The sequence below is a fragment of the Fistularia commersonii genome, chromosome 7 (genome assembly GCF_037954325.1).
Source record: "Fistularia commersonii isolate RoL2024-O1a breed Wild chromosome 7, RoL_Fcom_v1.0, whole genome shotgun sequence".
Taxonomy (NCBI): domain Eukaryota; kingdom Metazoa; phylum Chordata; class Actinopteri; order Syngnathiformes; family Fistulariidae; genus Fistularia; species Fistularia commersonii.
The window spans coordinates 3,913,026-3,933,215 of NC_141290.1; the positions used below are offsets into that span (position 1 = coordinate 3,913,026).

The following is a 20,190-nucleotide window of genomic DNA, read 5'->3' on the forward strand; positions in this document are numbered from 1 at the left end:
TTTTTGCTGTGGCGACCCCTGAAGGGAAAAGCTGAAAGGGGAAGAAAAAGAAGAAGTCAGGCAAAAATGCGGAGAAGCCAAACCCCCCTCTGTAAGCAGCAGTCGACACCTTGCCTTGGGAATGGTGAGTAAACGTTGCATCAAACACAAACATCCTTGCTGGACAGTGAATTAAATTGGACTGATTGGATTACTTAAAAAAATCAGCAAAAGTTCTCTGTTTGCCACAATCCTGTCAGTAAGGTGACAGTCCGATGCGTCTCCAACGAGAAGGAGCTAAACGCCGCCTCCTGCTTGATACCCTGCACTATCATTGACCGGCCCAGAAGAAATCACTTTTCTATCCACTCCATGCAGCATGTACATGACATGATTCATGCAATCATTTACTACATGACAAAATGAATCTTAAGACACACACACACACACACACACACACACACACACACCCGAGATGATTTGCTGACATGAGAATAATCAAAATCTGATCTGTGTTTTTGTTTTTTGTTTTTTTCCATAAATCAAACCGAAAACAAAAACATCTGTCTTTTTACGGCACGCATGGTTTCATTAATAAACCCACAGAATGGCTAACATTGGTGGTTTGTTTTAAACCGCTACTATTTTGCTCCATTATCAGCAATTTGTTGTGTCCCAACCATCCCTGTAGACTGTAATTACCACTGGGAGTCTCTTTCCTGTTATATGCGTATGGATGAATGGACACCAAAAGGAAACAGATAAATCCTCCACTGTACTTGGGGATGTCACTAGATATTCATTAGTCACTTCCCCATTTAAGGAGATGTTTTTTGGCTAGGAGGTATTAGTTTATCAGTGAGCAGGCAAGGCAGTGACTGCAGCTCTGTAACTTGATGATAACCTGATGGCGACTGTGCATTCCTTTTTAAAAAGGTTTTTTTGAACGCGATCCTTAGGGAAGGAACTGTTTGCTTTTGGCCCATGGTGAGTTTTTTAGAAAGCCAGAAAAATGTAAAAACAAATACATTTAAAAAAAAATTGAGATGTTTTCTTTTTCAAAATGTTTTCCTGCCATTTTTGTTCCCCTCCTGAGAACGGTAGTATTTCTCACTCTCCTTATTGGCCCGTCTCAAAGAGCCATTCACATATCAGCAGCCACTTGTGACATGCCAGCCCTCCGCTTGGATTAGCGGGCCTTGTTGTCATGACGCTTCTCGCCGCCCTAAAATAGAGATGGAGAAGGACACTCCAGACAGGAACAACCAGCAGCTGCATTATACACACAGCCGCCGTAGAGAGGAGCCTCACAGAAGTCCGGACGCGTCATCCATAGCGGAGAGAAAACACACACAGCCACAGATCTCAGGGAACTTTCGACAGCATCAGGCAAAGACATAAAAGTTCTAGTTTAAAAAGTTGAAGAGCGTATAGACGATACAGGCCTGAGTCAACAGGCAAAGAGCGAGGCAGCAGGTCATGGCGCAAATCACCGCAGAAGGTAAGAGATGGTGGGAGTTTTGCGATCTTACGGTAATGACCAGCGATCAGCCTCACCCGGTGGGTGAAAACTGAGTGAAAAGAAAAGTGGCAGCTGAATCAGAGTGGCACAAGACGGTAGATGGTACAGGTTTAATCCCCGCCACCAAAAAAAGCCTCTTATTCCAAATAACATACTGTTTAGAACAGTAAAAGATCATCAGCTGAAATATAATATGATAAACCGGCACGTAGCTTAATGGGCCTGGTGATATTAAGATTTTATATTGTGAATTACGAGGATATTGTCATATTAAAAATCAAAATGAGCAACCTCACGATAATGATAATGCAAAAGAATACGCCAGAAGATCTCACCCAGTGACCGAATGCACTTGTTTGGATGGATCAGGTTTCTTTGGAAAGGGCTGGGGGATGTAGGTCAAGGTGAAAGTGCTGCTCAGCTGTTGGTTAGCACACACGTGCCGAGAGGCTTGAGAGGAAGGCCTGTCATAGAAACGGCTTCTGAGTAACACAGCTGAATGTGGCCCAGTGCACTTTACCACACCCTGCCATGTTGTTGTGGTGTTGGTGGTGTCCTGTGTTTGCTGTTCCATATTTGATTCCAAACTTTGTAATCCTTACCGTAGCCTTATCCGCAGCCCTTTGCCAGACAGTCAGTCTCCCAGTTAAAATGTAAACAAACAACATGTAACTTTGACCGCAATACCTCCACGGACACATAGCTAGCTGCAACACTGACACCGACAGTAAGTGATGACACGGATCAGATTAGCTGAACGTCATAGGGACTTAGCAAGTCAGTAAAGCTATCTAAAAAAACACTGTGTGCATGTTTTAGCCGTATCAAAATCTGAATTCAAAGTACCAGGCTTGAAAATAGAATTGAAGCCACTGCCCACGTATTTGGGAAACAGTTTAATAGAAACAAACATGACCCCTTTCCCACCACCAAGGTCTTGAGAACCAAACTCGATGCTAATGTTTCGAAGAACAAAGGGTCAAATATTCTCTCTTTCAGTCACAGTCAGACTTTAGGAATTCAAATGGGAACGTTACGCGAGCCTCCCTGATGAGTGGTTTCTGTCTAAGACATACAAACACTTTAAAATAAAACTACTGCATGATTGCTGAACCTCTTAAAGCTACAGGCGGGCTGGGTGGAAAAACCAGAGTGTTTCGATGTTGTGCTATTGTTTCAAATTGTATTTATTGAAATAAACACAAGCTTAATATTTACACATGACTATTCAGAAGTTTCCTATGCCCATCTTCTCTATGGATAAAACAATGCATCCGGAAACAGGTAATAAACAACAGGGAAAAAAACGAATGATAGCCAACAGAGTTAATTTTGTGTACTTTTCAAATGATATATTAGAGGAGTGACATGGATCCCCTATGATTTACTGTTAGACAACCACTGACTACAGCCAGGGAGTTGAACAGTTGTGTCCTCAGGCCTCATGGCTGGAAGCATCTCCCATGACATAGCGCCCCATCTAACTGTTTTTTAAGGAGCCTAAGTGATCCCTTACAAACATTTTGGTTCTCTGAGTGTTAAAATACGAGCTACGTAATCCAAGAAAGGGGGGACTGTGATGTTGCAGTGTCAGACTTAAGACACCGAGCACCGAGATAATTTTTTAGTTTACAGTTGCTCGCCCCCGACAACTCTGCGGTCAACACTGAAACCCAAGTCCTGTTTACGGGTTGTGTTTTTGGACAAGGCGCCACAAAACGTGCCAGCCGCCCTTAACCCAATCCGGCGGTGGCCTCACACTCGTGTTTATCACAGAGGTATTCTGCGTTTACTGCCACCACAAACTAAATATTATTCCCATTTAAGTGCCGTCATATTTCCTCTCACATGCCAGAAGTATTACAACTTGTTAGCTCCTGGGAGATTATTCTACTGAAGCTTGTCAATAGAATTAGCATCAAGACGTGGCTTAAAAATGGGTCTAATCCATTGGAACCACATTTCCTCAGAGATTGTCACATTGTTTTTAAGCTGCCATGGTGTTCAATCAGGCAGTTGGACATTCTGAAAATGAGTTTTTTAAACTGATATATCAACAATAACAACACCATTGCTTGCTGTGGCCGAACAAAAGTAGTAAAGACCAACCAAAGCCCTCTTTTAAATCTATATACCAGTCCAACTCTGTACAGTTGATGTGCAAATCCAAGCTTTCAAATTACACATGGGTCCAGCTCAGCTGGTATGACGTACATAAAATGAAAAAAAATTTCAACTCCCTCAGAGATGCCCCGGATTTTCCCGAGAATGTCAATGAGCGAGGTGGATGAGAAGGTTCGCCTGCTAGCAGAGAAAGTCTACGCCTCCGCCATGAAGGAGGAAGACACCAAGGACGCCCTGGCCCTCTTCACCGTCCCGGAGGACTGTCCCATCGGGCTACACGAGGACAGAGAGCGGGCCCTGCAGAGGGAGCTGGCGGAGCAGCAGTCTCAAGAGTCTGCGAAAAGGTAGCCAGCAGGACAGCATTGGGTTTAAATTAAGGTTGCTAATTTCCTCTTCGCTTTCATATCAAGGTGGAAAAAAAATGGGAGAATATTGTACGAGCCAGAGATTTTTGTCAGTCGAGTGATCCAAGCAAGAGGAGAAGACAATTTCATAATAATTATGGCTGTTCTCGGCATCTAATTTCCCACTCTCTGGGTGACCAGGAAGAAGAGTTTCATGATGAAGCGCTCACACTCAGTGACTCTGCAGATACCAGCGAGCAGTGAATGGGCCCTGTCTATCCACTCTCCTCTGCTCTCCCCGGCAACGCCAGAACCCTTCCCTCCGGAGAGCTTTCTGGACTTCCAGAGGGTGACCATTAGTGGAGACTACTGCGCGGGGGTAAACACCACACATACTCCATGCATGTACAATACATGATATAAAGGCGTGCAATGATAGTAAAGGCGTCGTTTCTGTGAACTTGTCTGTTTGTCCACTTGAACAGTAGCCTGGGAACCGGACCGGAGTCTTTCAAGATATAGTTATTTTGGTCAGCTGACCATTCTGTTGCCTGCACTAAGATTTATGATGGCATTGCAATTAAAAGGCCCAATCTTTGATACAAGACCTGGCCAAAAGCTGCAGATGAGCCAAGAAGCTTGACTGTGTAGCTACATGCATCTTTAAAAATCAAACATGGAAGCTGATCCTTTGTTTTACTGAAATTCAGGCAACACGTCAAATGCAGTGTTTCATCTGGACCTCTAATGGCCTTCGGTAGCATTTGTCACGCCCTTCGTTAACTCGGATTGGTTGTTACGTCACTTGTTCAAGTCTTGAGAGGTTACAAGTCTGAACAAACGTAGCCCGCGTCAAAACGCATTGAAAGTGCGGTTGAGTGAAGCCAGGCGAGGAAAACGCCAAGAGAAGTCATCAAAAAAGTCTATCGATTATATTTGAGCTTTTCAACCCGTGGATCGGGAATGAAAACCTGGACTCCAATAAAGATATTGTAAGTAAAGGCTTCAATGTGTTTTATGATGCAAGTTGAAGTTTTTACAGAGTGTGGGTTTTATTCTCTCATTCCTTCATGCATCAGCATCAAAGCGATGTCGAATGACCCCGAATGAACGGATTTGTTTTTTCCTCCGCAAACGCGTTCTGATTTAATACTTCACAACGCGTGTTAGGAGTTGGTTTATGCAAACACGCAGCAGGTGTAACCTGTCAACAAACGAGGCTAAACCAAGGCCATTCCATTAGTTGTGTTCCAGATTCAAATTATGACAAATATGAAAAAAAAAAAACACACAAAAAAAAATCCTCTCTCTTTCATCACTTCCCGCTGACGTATGAATCAAAAGATTTTGCATGTTTTAAATTCCATACACTTCCAGATCACTGTTGAGGACTATGAACAAGCAGCCAAGAGTCTCCTCAGAGCTCTGGCCATCAGAGAGAAGTACTCCAGGCTGGCCTATCACCGCTTTCCCCGGACAACGGCCCGCTACCTCCGCACGGCAGAGAACGAGAAGTGGCGCGAGGAGGACGAGATCTTGCCAGGTAAGGTGTTTGAGATGTCAACCTCCTATCGCTGGTGCTAATGTGTGTATAAGCGCGGCCTTCAATTGGAGTGCTATACAACCACCAGGTCAACTCAAACACATATGACCGTTTGTCCGGCTCTCACACTTCTGTCTGTACGAGTGCACAGTAAATATGGTCTCGAAGGGAAAATAAAAACAAAAAACGTGCAAGAGCAAGAGTTTCTAGTTACAAGGACAACAAGTACACCAATACAACGGTGTCCTCCACGATAATGAAGACCGAAATGTTGTTGGCCTCAGACACTAATGAGGAGGATATTTAGGGGTCTTATCAATATGTTAGTTAAGTAATGCATGCAAAATGTTTTAAAATAAGCCATTATGGAAAATGACCCAGGGGGTTTTCATTTATCACTACATTAAAAGTTTGAGCAGCTTTTAAATGCGACAGCACGGCCAAGTTCAACACATGATAGTGCTGAAGGATCTGTAACAACCCTACTGGCACGAGATATGAGTTTTAAGTCCAAAAATGTGTTGGCTCCATATCGTACAGGCATTAATTTTAAGTTGGAAATTTTAATGAGGTTGACGCTAGATGTCCGACGTATCAGGCTATAAAATCAGCTGGCCTATTTATTGCTCGGGTTCTAATCTGCTTCCATCCTCTACAGACATCTGGCCTTGCCCTCACGAAGGGGAGGACCCGTACTCCATGGAGGGTCTTCCCGAGAACCTCAACTACGAACTGCAGATGAAGGAAGGCATCGTGCACGTTTATGACAACGCCGAGGCCTTGAAGGAGCAGAAGCCCCGCAGCCTCCCGTACCCGGACCTCGAAACCTTCGCCATTGATCTGAGTCATGTCCTCGCAATGATAGGCGACGGCCCAACGTGAGTACGCAATCATGACGAAATACCCGTGGCGGTTCTCGGTTCTTTAAGAAAATAGTTAAGTGGCCAAGACAAGATAGTATGATGATTACAAAGGCTAAAAAGTAGGTTGCTGCAGACCAAAACCATTACAGAATCAAAGCACCCCAGTCCGAGTACTTGATCAGAGATTTATGCTACCTGTCCATATTAGACGGTTCCATGCACCAAAATATGAAGGATTCAAAGCTTAGGCAGCAAAAGCACAAGTACTTCATGGTTGGGACTGTGTTATTCAACTATTTGGTTAGTCAGTACTACTATGTAGTTAAAGAATTACTGCTGCAGCTCTGTCAAATAAAATCGACTATATTATTAATTTTGCTATTTTAGACCAACGGAACAGAAGGTTAGCATTTTGTTAAAGAAACAAAACAACTGTGGTCCATAAACTGCTGTCAGCGGGTCTGCAGCAGCACGCCTGGAGGGAAATATTAGTCCAACAGTTCCAAACATGTGCCCTTCTTCTGTATGACATGCTTTGACAACACTCGTTGCACCGCTCTGCAGAAAAACCTACTGTCACAGACGGCTGAACTTCTTGGCCTCTAAATTCTACCTCCACGAGATGCTGAACGAAATGGCGGAGCTGAAGGAGTTGAAACGCGTTCCGCACAGAGACTTCTACAACGTCAGGAAGGTAAGCCGACATCTCGTCGGCCGGCAGAAACTCGTTTGGCCTTGCATTATCCCAGTGGCCCGGTCGGAAAAATCAAATGCTTCTCTCTTATAAAATACAGCTATGCGCTCTGACACCGTTTGGTTTACGTCGTCACAGGTGGACACACACATACACGCTGCCGCTTGCATGAACCAGAAACATTTGTTGGAGTTTATCAAGACAACGTACCAGACGGAGGCGGATCGCGTGGTGCGGGAAAACGGTGGCGAGAAGATGACGCTCAAGCAGGTCTTCAAAAGCCTCAACATGGATCCGTATGACCTCACCGTGGACTCGCTGGACGTTCACGCTGTAAGAGATAAAACGGGATTAATTGCTTTTTAATACCGCTACACGTTACATCACATCTACCGCATATTTACATAAAAATACAGCGTCCTTGACGTAATCACAACGCGCGCCTGCAAGGAATTAATTTGTTATTTTCAAAATATCCGCAGCACATTTCACCAACTTAGTATTTGTTGACATAAGGATGCAATTATGTTTTTTTTTCATGCATTTCATATGGTATTAATCAATCATTTCCTAAGTTCCACGCAAAGTCCCGTTCATGCATAATCTGAAAATAATCAATACAGTCACTTTGTTGGAATGAGAGTGTGCTCATCGGTACATAAGATTGACACCCCCCTCTCTCTCACGAACAACTCTCCTAGGGAAGGCAAACATTTCATCGGTTTGACAAGTTCAACTCCAAATACAACCCTGTCGGGGCCAATGAGCTGCGGGAGATTTACTTGAAAACGGACAACTATATCAAAGGAGAGTACTTTGCACGTCTGGTCAAGGTGTGGTATGACCTCTCTGTCGTGCTTTTCATGTGAGTGAGAGCTTCAGTGGAATCGCCAGATTCAGTGACGCCACGGCGGCGATGACGATCATGCTCGTTTCTTTGCACTAAACAAGTGCAAAGAGTCGGGGTGTTGGCCCGTACTTAAACACGGAGTTCTCAAAGGTCTAAATATTTCAGAATGGGCTCCATACTTCTCAAATGATAATTCAAACATTTGATTATTAGAAGTATCACACCCCCACCCAAAAAAAAACAAAAACAAAACACTGCATTTGACCTTGACACATGTGATGTGACGTTATTAAGATTTTTCTGGACTGGATGTACTTAAACTTATCTTTGAGGAAGTGTGTTCTGTATAATGATGTGTTCTTTTCAGAAAGGGTTTGAATGACAGTGCAAAAACACCATTATCCCATCACAGTTTCTCATCAAAACTTTATGTTGTTTCAGGGATTCACAAATTTCTGATAAATCCCAGATTCTTGGAGCTGATAGTCGATACTACGAAGTTTACAGATATGCATCTTTTGGACAAGAAAAAAAAAAAAATCTTAAGAACAATAAATCAGCTCATATAAGCTGCATTAAGATGTGATACTAGAGATATATTTCAAAAGATGATCATGACAGAACCTCGAACGAGCAACATCATGTCACTATGGTATATACATGCGTTGTGTGTGTGTGTGTGTGTGTGTGTGTGTGTGGAATATATACATATATACAGACACACACTTGTATGTGTAAATATATAAGTGTTCACACACATATATATATACATATACATACATATACACACAGACATATGAATAAAAATTCAGACCTTTGAGAGATGTGGATTTGATCAACTAACAGCACCGAATCCATATCTAGCTGACGTTAGCATTTACTAAATCACCTATCATGACACCCGACATCTTTATATCCACATCATGAAAGTTATACCAATGTCCAAAGAGCGTTTGGTGTCTGACTGGGAAAAAAAATTGAACAGATCCCAACGGGTTAAAAAAGAACTGAGCTGTAAAGCTTAGTGTGAAGGAGCTATACTGTATGTCAGCCAGGCTCAACATGACATTTACTCTTGCGTCATTCTCAGCCTGTTTAGTGTAGCAGCCGCAACCTCGTTTTAGACATGATTAAAATACTTTGCAACAAATATGAGCAAATGAGCGAGGTTGGAAAGATTTATAAAAAAAGTAAGCAGTTTTGAACACACTATAAGGATTATTTTTTAAATATACTGACAGCTGGTTGACAGCTACTCACAGCTGGTTGCTGATCAAGAGTGAATGTATACATATATGAAGTAGAACGAGAGAAATTTGTTATCTGTTTAGTTCGGCAGGGGAAGTAACTGTGCCTTATCAGTCTTGTGAAAAGTTGCCACCCTTCCTTCTTCTTTTATATTTTGCGTGAACCTCCTGTGGTTTTGGCCTCTGTTTCAGGAAGTGGCCAAAGAGCTGGAGGAGAGTAAGTACCAGCATGCCGAGCCTCGTCTGTCAATTTATGGCTCTTCTGCCCATGAGTGGGAGAACCTGGCAGCCTGGTTCATCCTGCACAAGGTCCACTCCCCCAACATGAGATGGATAATCCAAGTGCCAAGAATCTAGTGAGTCCTTCCACGCGGAGACGAAACAAACACGGGGCCATAAAGACCTGCTATTTTATCACATCTCATAAACAGTCACTTCTCACAAAGGAGAACAAACAACAAGGGGGTCCAAACCAATTTTGGTTCAGTGGTTGATACTAAAATGTTTCCGGCCACAAAGCAAATTCATATATGAGACGCAAAACAGGACATTGCGTATTTCTAAGAAAGAACAATGACAAACAGGACGTGACCGATGAAGCTTTAGAAGAGCTAGGCCACACAGAACAAATACAGAAAAAGTGTGGAGGAAAGAGGACTTTCGATCAAGCATAGATCTATGCAGGGGCTTTCAGAATAAAACAGGACGCAACGCGAACACACATATTATCATGCACACACACAGACTCGCTGTAACTCGCACATAATTTTTGCTATCTGTGTGTGTTATTAACTTTTATTTAGCCCTTGGCTACTTGTTTATTGCCCTTCTAAACTTTAATATAGATGTTCTAGAACCAAAAAGGATGAACGTCATTTGGGTCAAATAATCATCTCATGTTCGTGACAGACAAAAAAAAAAAAGACTTTGGTATTAAATTTGCAGATATCTAACTCCGGTTCAGTATGATGTCAATGTTCCCAAAAATTTGGCTGTAAATTGTAAACTCATTCCTCAAGATGCTGTTATGAATAAGCAAAAATGTTTGTTTTGTGTTGGTTTTTTTTTTAATGAAATTGAACTGCTCTGTGTTGCGTGTCTGTGTGTGTTTTCCCTTCAGTGATATTTTCAGGTCGAAGAAGCTAATACCGCACTTCGCCAAGATGCTGGAGAACATTTTCCTCCCCCTTTTCGAGGCGACGGTTAACCCACAAAAGCACCCGACGCTACATGTGTTCATGAAATACGTGAGTATTTTCATTAGGGGTCCTGTGACGAATGAAAACGGCAGCCATATTTTTATTTTTTTCTCAAGAACATTGAGCTCCTCGGGAACAAGCCAGTCCAACTGACTAGATCAAACTAATCCGCGATATCAACTGCCCCGCAATAAATTCCCCTTTCGTGAGATTCTTAATGTTCAGGTTTTATTGGGTCCGTTGAGAAGAACTGTTGATTTATTCAACTGATCGTTTTAAAAGGCGGTGACCTGGAGTTTTGTTGAACGTGTCCTCGGTTGAACTCAGGCAACGAATGTGTGTGGCCTGTTAGCCAGCACAGCTGACCCTTAGCTTCAATATATAAATAAAATAAATCTTTCTGGGTGTTTGGTATTTGGTTAAAATTCTGGTAAAAACATGTTTTTGTTCAGTCCTTGATTTTCTCCTTACAATTTTTTCCCCCCAACCTGCCAATTGCTATACTTTCAAAGTCATAGGGGAGAAAAAATAAAGTATATTTATATCATCTACATTCATTCATTGACCCGAAATTAGTGACAAGAGCAAAACAGTCAAGAAAAGATTACATTAAAGAAAAAAAATAAGCAAGCATGAAGTTAGTGGCTGTGAGAGAAGATATCGCAGAGGGTTATATGGAGGCGGGTGACTGACTGAGGCGACCCCTGAAGGGAGCAGCCAAAAAGAAAAATTAGATTTTAATAGGGAGGATTTGAATTAGGCCACAGCTGGACTCGTCATTGAGCCCACTAGAGGTCAGAGGTCATCGGGCTCTGCTGTGAGTCAGCGTTGAGCGTGTGGGCGGCTCATCTTTGTCATCCGTAGGTGACAGGGTTCGACAGCGTGGACGACGAGTCCAAACATAGCAACCACATGTTCTCCTACAAGAGCCCGAAACCGGACTCCTGGACCACGGACGACAACCCGCCCTACAGCTACTACCTGTTCTACATGTACGCCAACATCATGGTGCTCAACAACCTGCGCAAGTGAGTTACAATTTCGACACACCTCCGGTTCGGTGACTGTTCAAGTGTTGAGAATCTAGTGAGTCCTGCCACACGGAGACGAAACAAACACAGGGCCATAAAGACCTGATGAAGCGGTCGGTTATTTTATCATGTCTCATAAAAAGTCACTTATCACAAAGGTGAACAAACAACAATCAATTTCGGTTCAGTGGTTGAAACTAAAATTCTTCCGGCTTAAAAAAAACAAATTCATAGATAAGAGACGCAAAAGAGGAGAGACAAGCGTAGCGTGTTTCTAAAAAAAGGAAGATGACAGATGGGACATGAACTATGGCCCTTAAGAACAGCTAGGCCACACAGAACAAACAGAAGTACCACAACATTATTGTATCACAATTTCGGTGGGACATGAAGACAGTCTATCAATATTATCAAGAAAAACCTTAGCAAAACTTCAACTTTCAACATTATCTGCTCCAACCTTAGGGAGCGGGGACTGAACACCTTCCAGTTCCGTCCCCACTGCGGCGAGGCCGGCTCCATCACCCACCTGGTCTCAGCCTTCCTGACATCAGACAACATCTCCCATGGACTCAACCTCAAGAAGGTGAGGTCACAGTTTAATGCTTAAATTGCAGCGTATATTTTCCACAGAGGGAAGGATTCTGACATGATGCTGAACACCATGTAAGCCGACTCTTCTGGTTATGTAGATCTGAGTGAGATGTAGCTAAAACATTGAGAATTCTGGTTTCAGCTTCATGCTCAAGTGAAGATCAACTCACAATCAAGCCTCTCTTGCTAAATGTTATTTACTCCTTCTTCTTCTTCTTCTTCTTCTTCTTTCGGCTTTTCCCGTTAGGGGTCGCCACAGCGAGTCAACTTTCTCCATCTAACCCTATTCTCTGTATCTTCCTCTCTCACACCAGCTACTTTCATATCCTCTCTCACTACGTCCATAAATCTTCTCTTTGGTCTTCCTCGAGACCTCTTGCCTGGCAGCTCCAATTCCAGCATCCGTCTACCAATATATTCACTATCTCTTCTCTGTACATGACCGAACCATCTCAGTCTGGCTTCTCTGACCTTCTCTCCAAAACATCGAACATGTGCCGTCCCTCTGATAGATTCATTCCTGATCCTATCCATCCTGGTCACTCCCAAAGAGAACCTCAACATCTTCATCTCTGCAACCTCTAGTTCTGCCTGCTGTCTTTTGGTCATTGTAACAGTTTCTAGTCCATACATCATCGCTGGTCTCACCACTGTCTTGTACACCTTTCCTTTTATTCTGGCCGATAGTCTTCTATCACATAGTACCCCTGACACTTTTCTCCACCCATTCCAACCTGCTTGGACCCGTCTCTTCACCTCTTTTCCGCACTCTCCGTTGCTCTGGACTGTTGACCCTAAGTACCTGAAATCCTCCAGCTTCTTGATCTCCATTCCCTGTAGCCTCACCGCTCCACCCGAGTTCCTCTCATTCACACACATATATTCTGTCTTGCTGCGACTAACTTTCATTCCTCTCCTTTCCAGAGCATACCTCCACCTCTCTAGATTTTCCTCTACCTGTTGTCTGCTCTCACTACAGATCACAATGTCATCCGCAAACATCATGGTCCATGGGGATTCCTGTCTAACCTCATCTGTCAGCCTATCCATCACCATTGCGAACAAGAAGGGGCTCAGAGCTGATCCCTGATGGAGTCCCACCTCCACCTTGAACTTCTCTGTTACCCCTACAGCACACCGTACCAGTGTCTCACAGCTAGCATACATGTCCTGCACCAGTCCAACATACTTCTCTGCCACTCCAGACTTCCTCATACAATACCAGAGCTCCTCTCTTGGCACCCTGTCATATGCTTTTTCTAGGTCTACAAAAACGCAGTGCAACTCCCTCTGGCCTTCTCTGTACTTTTCTATTAGCATTCTCAACGCAAATACTGCATCTGTAGTACTCTTCCTAGGCATGAAGCCATACTGCTGTTCACAAATGCTGACTTCTGCTCTCAGTCTAGTTTCCACTACTCTTTCCCATAACTTCATTGTATGGCTCATCAACTTTATCCCTCTGTAGTTGCCACAATTCTGCACATCCCCTTTATTCTTAAAAATAGGCACCATCACACTTTGTCTCCATTCTTCAGGCATCTTCTCACTCTCTAAGATCCTGTTGAATAATCTAGTCAGAAAATCTACCGCTGCCTCTCCTAGACACTTCCACACCTCCACAGGTATATCATCAGGACCAACTGCTTTTCCACTCTTCATCCTCTTCAATGCCTTCCTCACTTCACTTTTACTAATTTTTGCTACTTTGTGGTCTACAATAGTCACCTCTTCTACCCTTGCCTCTCTTTCATTTTCCACATTCATCAGTTCTTCAAAGTACTCTTTCCATCTTCCCATCACTCTTCTAGCATCTGTCAATACATTTCCCTCTCTGTCCTTTATCACCCGGACCTGTTGTACATCCTTTGCATCTTTATCTCTCTGTTTCGCCAACCTGTATAGATCATTCTCACCCTCCTTACTATCCAACCGAGCATACAAGTCATCATAAGCCCTTTGTTTTGCCTTTGCTACCTCTATCTTTACCTTTCGCCGCACCTCCCTGAACTCCTGTCTGTTCTCTTCAGTCCTCTCAGTATCCCACTTCTTCTTCGCTAACCGCTTTCTCTGTATACACTCCTGCACTTCCTCATTCCACCACCAAGTCTCCTTATCTACTTTCCTTCCAGATGACACACCAAGTACTCTTTTACCTGTCTCCCTGATAACACTAGCTGTAGTTGTCCAATCATCTGGAAGCTCACCCTGACCACCCAGACCCTTTCTCAACTCCTCCCTGAAAACCATGCAACACTCCTCCCTTTTCAGCTTCCACCATTTTGTCCTCTGCTCTGCCTTTGTCCTCTTCATCTTCCTTGTCACCAGAGTCATCCTACAAACCACCATCCTATGCTGTCTGGCTACACTCTCACCTACAACTACTTTGCAGTCACTAATCTCTTTCAGGTTACCTCGTCTATACAAGATGTAGTCTACCTGCGTGCTCCTACCTCCGCTCTTATAAGTTACCCTATGTTCCTGTTTTTTCTGGAAAAAGGTGTTCACTACAGCCATTTCCATCCTTTTTGCAAAATCTACCACCATCTGTCCCTCTGCATTCCTATCCTGGATACCAAATCTGCCCATCACTTCTTCATCCCCTCTATTGCCTTCACCAACATGTCCATTGAAGTCTGCACCAATGACCACTCTCTCATTTCTGGGAATATTCTGCATCACTTCATCTAACTCATTCCAGAACTTCTCCTTCTCTTCAGATTCACATCCCACCTGCGGGGCATAGCCACTAACAACATTGAGCATCACACCTTCGATTTCCAGTTTCAGACTCATAAGTCTATCTGACATTCTTTTCACCTCTAGGACGTTCCTAACAAACTCCTCCTTCAAGATAACTCCTACTCCATTTCTCTTCTTGTCAGTACCATAATAGTACAACTTAAAGCCTGCTCCTAAGCTTCTAGCCTTACTACCTTTCCACCTGGTCTCCTGGACACACAGTATATCCACCTTCCTTCTCTGCATCATGTCGACCAGCTCTCTACCTTTTCCTGTCATAGTCCCAACATTCAAAGTCCCTACTCTCAGTCCCAGACTCTTTCCCTTCCTCCTCTCTCTCTGCTTCCGAACACGCACTCCACCTCTTCTTCTTGTTCTTGTTCTTCGACCCACAGTAGCCCAATTTCCATTAGTACCCTGTAGGTCATCAGTACCAATGGCGGTCGTTGTTAACCCGGTCCGCGACCGATCCGGTATGGTATAGTTTTGGTTGTCTCGCATATTTGGTTTTGGCAAAAGTTTTACGCCGGATGCCCTTCCTGACGCAACCCTCTGCATTTATCCGGGCTTGGGACCGGCACAGGGAGACACTGCTCCGTGCCCCCCCAAGGCAGGCTTGGAGAGGCACGGGCCAGTGCCGCCCTGAGGCTGCATTCTAAATGTTATTTACTCCAAATTGTGTTTTTTTGATGCTGTTCCTTTCCTGGCCCCCACCTGTGACTTTATAAATTCCTGACCTTTTTTCCTCAATTATTTACATTTTTGTCATCAGGTAGTTTTTTTTTCAGTTTTCGGGCAATTTCTTTTCGCTCAGTTAAATGCCTTTTTTTTGTAATCACTCATCGTGAATTCATTTCAAGGCAATACAAGAGGTAGAGCTGGAGGTGGCAGAGATGAAAATGCTGAGGTTCTCTTTGGGAGTAACCAGGATGGATAGGATCAGGAATGAGTCTATCAGAGGAACAGCACGTTAAACGTTTTGGAGAGAAGGTCAGAGAAGCCAGACTGAGATGGTTGGGTCATTCACAGAGGAGGGATAGTGAATATATTGGTGGATGGATGTTGGATTTGGAGCTACCAGGCAGGAGGTCTAGAGGGAGACCAAAGAGAAGATCTATTCTATGGACATAGTGAGAGAGGACATGAAGATAGTCTGTGTGAGAAAGGAGGATACAGAGAATAGGCCTAGATGGAAAAGGTTGATTCGCTGTGGTGACCCCTGAAGGGAAAAACCCTAAGGGGAAGAGGACGATGATGTTCTGGCATGCATTACTGGTCTCGGCCAGTAGGGGGTACTGTTTCTCTCAAAAAATGCAAGCACATCCATGAGCACTGCTGGTGACTGTTGCATAGTTGAGACACAAAACCGGCGCTACATTCCCCAGGACTTAAATGATCTAACTCTACTTCAGATTACTATCAATATTATTATAATTTGGTAAGGGTGCCGTGGCTCAGATGGTTAGAGTGATCGAATGTTCCTGGTTAGATCGCCAGACATCCCTGCAGAAACATGACAAAAGTCTGTGGGCAGCCATTTCCCGAACATAGTATCACCAAAACCCCTGTTTTTCTTGAGATTTTTTTAATTTGCATTCCCCATGTTTTCTGCAGACAAACTACAAGCCTTGACACCAGCCTTGAATTCAAATGTGACAAGTCACAGAATTATGTAGAAAAGAATGCTTTGAGGTGGTGCTTATTCAATTCAGTGAATCAGTTAAGATGGGATTCTGGTAAAGGTAATGAGGAAATAATGTCTTACAGTCTTGTTTTGGTTAATCACCTTTAAAATACTGCCAGCTACGATCTGTCTTGATATGCGTCTTCAGTCACGACAATAACAGTCCAGTCTGGACTGTTAGTCAGTCCAGACTGGTCCACTTTCAGAGGCGAACTCCAGACACAGAACATAGGGATATTGTGTGGTTTTGTGTCCACTGCCATGAGTCACACTCCTCCTCAGTGTATAAACTGGACTATAAATAGATTATCAAAAGCGGTTAGCACAGTGGCGCCTCACGCTCAGATGGTCCCCAGCTCAAAGAGGTGACAGACTGGGTTCTCTCCGTGTGGACTCAGGATGTTTTCTGGGTTCTCCATCTTCCTCCCACAGAGCAGAAACAGTGGGCCTGTGATTGCCTGCCTGCAGGATAAGCCGTGTTGATAAAAATTTAAACAAGTGTTGTGTAATATTATGTTCTTAAACAGGATAAGAATTAAACTCAGACACACGCAACAAGAGTGGAATGACTAATAGCTGTAAAAGTCCCCCGCAGCTAGTGCTAAATGTGCACTTAAGTGCTTTTTGCTCAAGTGGTAAATCATCTGCAATGATGTCCCTGGTGTCCGGCCCCTCCTTCCTCTGCTCCCCAGAGTCCAGTCTTGCAGTACTTGTACTACCTGGCCCAGGTTCCCATCGCCATGTCCCCGCTAAGCAACAACAGCCTATTCCTTCAGTACTCCAAGAACCCCCTGCGGGAGTTCCTCCAGAAAGGCCTGTGTGTATCGCTGTCCACTGACGACCCCATGCAGTTCCACTACACTAAGGTCAGAGCCAATACACAACTTAAAAAAAATAGCAAAAAAAATATCCAAAAGTTGATACAAAACCACTTATGTATTTTCAAAAAACATTTTTTTCTTCAGTTGAAATAAACTAATGATTATGTGGAGAATGTGGTGATTTTATACATATCCAAATCAAAAATGATCCATTTATCACACCCTGCCTGCCCTGCGACAGTTATATACTTACAAAAATTAGAATCATATCACTCATATCCCTGCAAAAAAATACAAATATTCTCACTATTGTATTCTGAATAAAACTTGCAGGAAGCTTTGATGGAGGAGTACGCCATTGCAGCTCAGCTGTGGAAGCTGAGCACCTGTGATTTGTGCGAGATCGCCAGAAACAGTGTTCTGCAGAGCGGCCTTTCACATCAGGTAAACGCACAACTCCCGCTCGGCCTCCAAAGCTGCATTCACATGGAATCCAACAGGGTGCAAGCCAGGTGTCACAGCCCAAGGGAGGAGGCATTTATTCATTATCCATACTGCTGATCCTGCAGCCTATCCCAGCTGTCACTGGGTAAGATGCAGGATCCACCCTTTGACCGGGTCTACAGTGCTGTCAATCACAGGCCCAAATATGGACATAGAACTATTCACTCAATCATTCACACATCATATAGATACGTACAATCGTTCAACTCCTCATTCAAGTAATATAGAGACATAGAACCATTCAAACATCTGAGCAATTTGGAGTCTCCAATGAACTTGCTACATGCTGTTGGACTGTGGGAGGAAACTGGAGAACACGGGGGAACTCTGTGCACAGAACATGGAGACTCCACACAGAAGGTCCACCTGTTGTAATCCAACCAGGGACCTTCTAAGCAGTGACCCCTGCATCACCGTGCCAAAGAATAGCGTTGATATACAACTTGAACATCGTAAGTCAAACACATATTGCAGGTATTCTTCTTCGGTTCATTTTGGCAGAGTTTAACAGTTACATCTAGTTTGTAGTAGAACATTTGGAGAAAGCTGCATTATTAAAATAATTGCATAGAATATACAGAAGCCTTCTATTGCCTGCCATATTCCATGTGAACTCAGTGGACCCTTGGGAAGAGGTCAAAAGGTTTTGCATTAAATTCTCCAGTTAAACCAAAAAAAAAAAAAAAAAGACGCCCCCCTAACATCCAGTGTGTGTTCCGTGTCTCTTCCTCTTCTGTGCCCAGGAGAAGAAACACTTCATCGGTTCCAACTACCTGCAGGGTGGGCCAGAGGGCAATGATATCCGGCAGACCAACGTAGCGCAAATTCGCATGGCCTACCGCCAAGAGACTCTCTGCAACGAGCTCAGCTTTCTGGTGGACGCGGTGAAAATGGAGGGCACGGGTCTGACCGAATGACTCCATAGCACAACGCAAAATGCCTGAAGACACACACACACACACACACACACACACACACACACACACACACACACACACACACACACACACACACACACACACACACACAATTCTCTTTTTTTTTTGGTGGGAGTAACCTGTCCTAAAGGGACTAGGTTAAATAAGGCTACCTTATTTAGTACTTTGCTTGATTTCTTTTTTCAAAATGTAATTTAATGTTGTAACAAACTGGGCAGAAGTGTCTATTTTTACATCAGAAATATAGTTTTACTATTCTTGAAGACTGAGACATGTCAATGGGCATTAGCCACGTCACCTTGTGTACTGTGGATATTTTCTAAAATGTAGTCTCTTATAATTTTTCTTAGAATTACAGTTGTTCATTTCCCAACTCCAATTACAAGGGAGATTTCATACTTGAGTTACATATATGCATGTTTCAAAGGATGTATTAGATCAACAACGACATCTGATGGACCCACTTTTAAAATGAGACATGGTTGTTTCACTAAGGTCTCCATACAACTGTAACCTGGGTCATGGAATTCTAGGACGTCAGACATTAATGGAGTTTTTGGTCTATGACTGGCAACAGTTGATGGCCCTATTCAATTGAGTGCCAACATCCGAAAGCCAATGGGAACATATTCATGCCATAACATTGAAAAACAGGGACACTTTGACCACAATATGCAGGTGGTTCTTAGACAGGTTTTGATGTTTGACGCCAGAGGCGGGATCAAGGTCAGTGTAACCTTGATTCAAAACCAAGTGTAAGTTTTATGTGCAATGTGTCCACTTTTACATTACAACTTACAAAAAAAGAAGCACATTTTAAAAAAGGAGGGTGCAAACAGCATTGGCAGGTGAAGCTAAACAGTTTACATTTCCACTTATTCTATTACAGCCACGTATACATCCCGTTATATCTTTTCTCTAGTTTAAACAATCAGGTTTTTTTTTTTATGGTGTTTATATATCTTAAAAGTTGAAGGTTTAATACCAGTTTGTGGAAATGTGAGTCAAAAGGCGGCAAATAGGTGACTGTGCTTGAAAACTACTAAAAAAACTCTCACAGGGGGAGGAAATTGTCAAAAAGAAATCTTTCTTTCTAGCACACCCTGTTAACAAATGACAGACTATAAAATGTGTGATGGGATATTGACTCAGATTTGACTCTGTCACACTGAATTACCTCGGCAGCAGTAGTTAAATGACAGGGAAAACGTTCCCAAACAAGTTTGTATTTGGCCCAGACTTCTTCACAGAAAATCGTAATTAAATTTTCAGCATAAGATGAATGTAAGAGTATGGTCAAGTTAATTTTTTAATGAGTGTTTTTTTGTTCCCGGAGCTTTTGATAACTGATATAAATAAAACACTGCAATGCTTACTTCGCTTTTTTTCGCTTCTCTTGGGATGTGTGTTTTAATAAAGACTGTTTATTTACATTACAAAAAATAACAACGGACTAAACAAAGATAGAGTTAATTTCCCTTAGCATGTGTTGGTAACGCGCACGCTTCCAG

At 43.2% G+C, this 20,190-nt stretch overlaps 1 protein-coding gene across 2 annotated transcripts; it reads left to right on the plus strand.

Moving 5' to 3' along the window:
* Window positions 1-24: 24 nt before the first annotated feature.
* LOC147232400 (AMP deaminase 3-like) lies at window positions 25-20,054 on the plus strand. 2 transcript variants are annotated; one of them, XM_086149226.1, is made up of 15 exons: window positions 25-124; window positions 3,747-3,969; window positions 4,171-4,348; window positions 5,347-5,512; window positions 6,171-6,390; window positions 6,940-7,069; window positions 7,208-7,402; window positions 7,771-7,902; window positions 9,359-9,522; window positions 10,287-10,413; window positions 11,230-11,393; window positions 11,862-11,982; window positions 17,109-17,282; window positions 17,571-17,681; window positions 18,485-20,054. In XM_086149226.1, the coding sequence occupies exons 1-15, from the start codon at window positions 67-69 to the stop codon at window positions 18,656-18,658; spliced, it is 2,337 nt and encodes a 778-aa protein (XP_086005352.1). In that variant the 5' UTR covers window positions 25-66; the 3' UTR covers window positions 18,659-20,054. The 2 variants fall into 2 exon arrangements, with proteins under 2 accessions (XP_086005352.1, XP_086005353.1); XM_086149227.1 differs by lacking the exon at window positions 25-124 and adding an exon at window positions 1,199-1,480.
* Window positions 20,055-20,190: the final 136 nt, after the last annotated feature.